This window comes from Etheostoma spectabile, chromosome 14 (assembly GCF_008692095.1).
Source record: "Etheostoma spectabile isolate EspeVRDwgs_2016 chromosome 14, UIUC_Espe_1.0, whole genome shotgun sequence".
Lineage (NCBI taxonomy): Eukaryota > Metazoa > Chordata > Actinopteri > Perciformes > Percidae > Etheostoma > Etheostoma spectabile.
The window spans coordinates 21,328,209-21,331,191 of NC_045746.1; the positions used below are offsets into that span (position 1 = coordinate 21,328,209).

The following is a 2,983-nucleotide window of genomic DNA, read 5'->3' on the forward strand; positions in this document are numbered from 1 at the left end:
TCAGTACCTATACTTGCATTAAATGGAGAGATGTCAGAGTGGGGGGGCTGCCCATTGAAGGGCGCCCCGAGCAGTTGGGGGTTTGGTGCCTTGCTCAAGAGCACTTTGGCAGTGAACAGGAGGTGACCTGGCACCTCTCCAGCGACCAGTCCACCACCATACTTTGGTCTGTACAGGGTTTGAACCAGCGACCCTTAGGGGACCACTAAGGTCTACTATATAAACGAGACTTCAGATACAGTATTAGGGGACCACTAAGGTCTATATAAAAGAGACTTCAGATACAGTATTAGGGGCCACTAAGGTCTATATAAAAGAGTCTTCAGATAGAGTATTAGGGGACCACTAAGGTCTATATAAAAGAGACTTCAGATAGAGTATTAGGGGACCACTAAGTTCTATATAAAGAGACTTCAGATCAGTATAGGGACCTCTAAGGTCTATATAAAAGAGACTTCAGATACAGTATTAGGGGACCACTAAGGTCTATATAAAAGAGACTTCAGATAGAGTATTAGGGGACCACTAAGTTCTATATAAAAGAGACTTCAGATAGAGTATTAGGGGACCACTAAGTTCTATATAAAAGAGACTTCAGATACAGTATTAGGGGACCACTAAGGTCTATATAAAGAGACTTCAGATACAGTATTAGGGGACCTCTAAGGTCTATATAAAAGAGACTTCAGATACAGTATTAGGGGACCACTAAGGTCTATATAAAAGAGACTTCAGATAAAGTATCAGGGGACCACTAAGGTCTATATAAAAGCATCCAAAGAGCACCATGTCATGGGACCTTTAAAGGCTACTATATTAAAGCAGTAGAACTATACAGTACCTAGATCTAATCCTACTTATTAATCAGGTAATAATGATACTCTACAGAAGGATTGACATTGACAGTAACAGAAGCTGAATTAAAATAAGATTATAATCTCCCTTATTAAGACAGATACAACAAAGAGAGCATCTGCATGACATAATTATTATTGGTTGGTGATCATTTCTCCAACATGTCTGTCTGTCTTATAGACTCTGCTCGCCACACTGGACTATATGAGTCATATCACCTCGGCAAACTAAAAATAACAGTGGGAGCTGGTTTTAGAAATGTCATCATTTGTCTGATCTTTCATTGTGGATTCTGCTTATTTGTCTAATACGTCATATTTGCTGTGCTTCCTCTCTTTTGACAGGTGATGAGTGGGATTATATCATGTCTGAAGTACAGGGAACACTGGAGTTTTCTGTAGAGCTGCACAAGTTTCACAATGTGGATCTCTTTCAAAGGGGGTAAGTCATTTCTTTCGGCACAAATCACATTTCCAGAATACCTGGAGGGTTTCCCAACTGGAAACTCACAGTGACTCAGACCCTCACAGTTCATATTCATGTTGCTGACAAAGGATCCACGCATTTTATTAGTTGTCAAAAGAAGCTGATTTTTATTGTTTTTAACTGAATATTTACACATCTACCTGAATTCAACACTTAAATGTGTAGGATATACGTACATTGCCAGGCCTATCTCCACGGTGCTGAGGAGTTAAAGCGTAACTCTCGCCAAAATGCAACCTAGGGTCTTTTTGTGAATGTACCTGAGTCAAACTTTTGTTTAAAAGCAGAATTAGGACGGAAGCGCCACTTTTAAGATTGACCGTATTCTCTTTTTTTGAGCTAAGTTTCCTGTTGTGTCGACCCTTCTTAGTGTTTGAAAAAAAAAACCTAGCTCTCCCATTCAAAAGGCCATTTGACCTAAAAGGATAATACGGTGAATCTTAAAAGTGGCGCTACTTTGCATTTCTTTAAACCAATCACAATCGTCCTGGGCGGTGCTAAGTTCCGGACGCAGCTACGCTGGTTCTGTAAAAGAAGGAAATTGTTTAGTTAAACATTTGCAAAAAAAAAAATATATAGAAAAATGCCACATACAATATTAAAAATAGTTAACTGTTCACACAATACTGCAACGTGAGCAGTATTAAATTAGCTGGATACATTGAAATGGTTAAACGTCATATGCTCTTACCATCTTGTGTACTTCACCAACAGCAATCCTGCCACAACCAGCCCACAAAATGTCCCACTTAGAGAGGAAATGCCATAACATTAAAACTATTATTTGGAAATCTTGACAATTATTCCCCGTAAAGAAAGAAGCAAGCCGGCCTTGTTGCACGATCCACATTTTCTTCAAAAAACATGCAATTTTCAGCAAAGCGCAAAGTTTGTTGTCGTTTCCCAGGGTTCTAGTCAAGACCACCTCCTTTGTCGAGTAAAAGACAAGTCCAAGACCAGGACTAGTCGAGACCAAGTCAAGACAGAGTCCAAAGAGTTTGAGTCCAAGACAAGACCGAGTCCGCAAAGGTTCCAGGCCGAGTCAAAACCGAAAAAAAAAGTCTTGCTTGACATGCATGACAGTATCAAGACAATCTAGAGTGTGATTGGTTAGCAGCTGGCCAGTGTTTTACTTGCCCTCCAATATTATTATAAACATAATAAAGACACCTGGACTCAGGCGAGAACAAAAGAAATATTTGGAAAGACCAGCGGCAGAGGCCAAGTCCCAATACCCTCGAGTCCGAGACAAGTCTGAGACCATAGAAAAACTGTCTTAAGTCCAACACCGGACTCCGGACCGTACTACAGCCCCGTTGTTTCCCGTAACGATCTGCCGGATCTTCTGGAGAGGGACATCGCCGCCAGATCTTCTACCAATTATCCAGTAAATGAACGTCTTTGATCCAGACTGTAGGATACATAACAGGAGTTCAATACAATTCTTTAAGTTCAGCACAATTCTTTGAAACTGAAACTGTGTTTACTTAAATAACAAGTCACACCAAGTGACTTTCGCAGACTTTTTTCACAGAACATTTTTAGTAATTCAGCAATTCACTCAAGGACGTCTCCAGCTGGCACTGGCAACGTCTAACTCAAACTGCTGATTTATTTAATGTAAGAGGAGAGACAAGCCAAG

At 40.3% G+C, this 2,983-nt stretch overlaps 1 protein-coding gene across 1 annotated transcript in view; it reads left to right on the top strand.

Moving 5' to 3' along the window:
• fam135b (family with sequence similarity 135 member B) overlaps window positions 1–2,983 on the top strand; it is a 68,289-nt gene that overhangs the window by 11,421 nt on the left and 53,885 nt on the right. Inside the window, exon 2 of the mRNA XM_032534842.1 lies at window positions 1,200–1,296. Coding sequence (XP_032390733.1) covers window positions 1,220–1,296 — 77 coding nt within the window. The 5' untranslated portion in view covers window positions 1,200–1,219. The remainder of the gene's footprint in view (window positions 1–1,199; window positions 1,297–2,983) is intronic.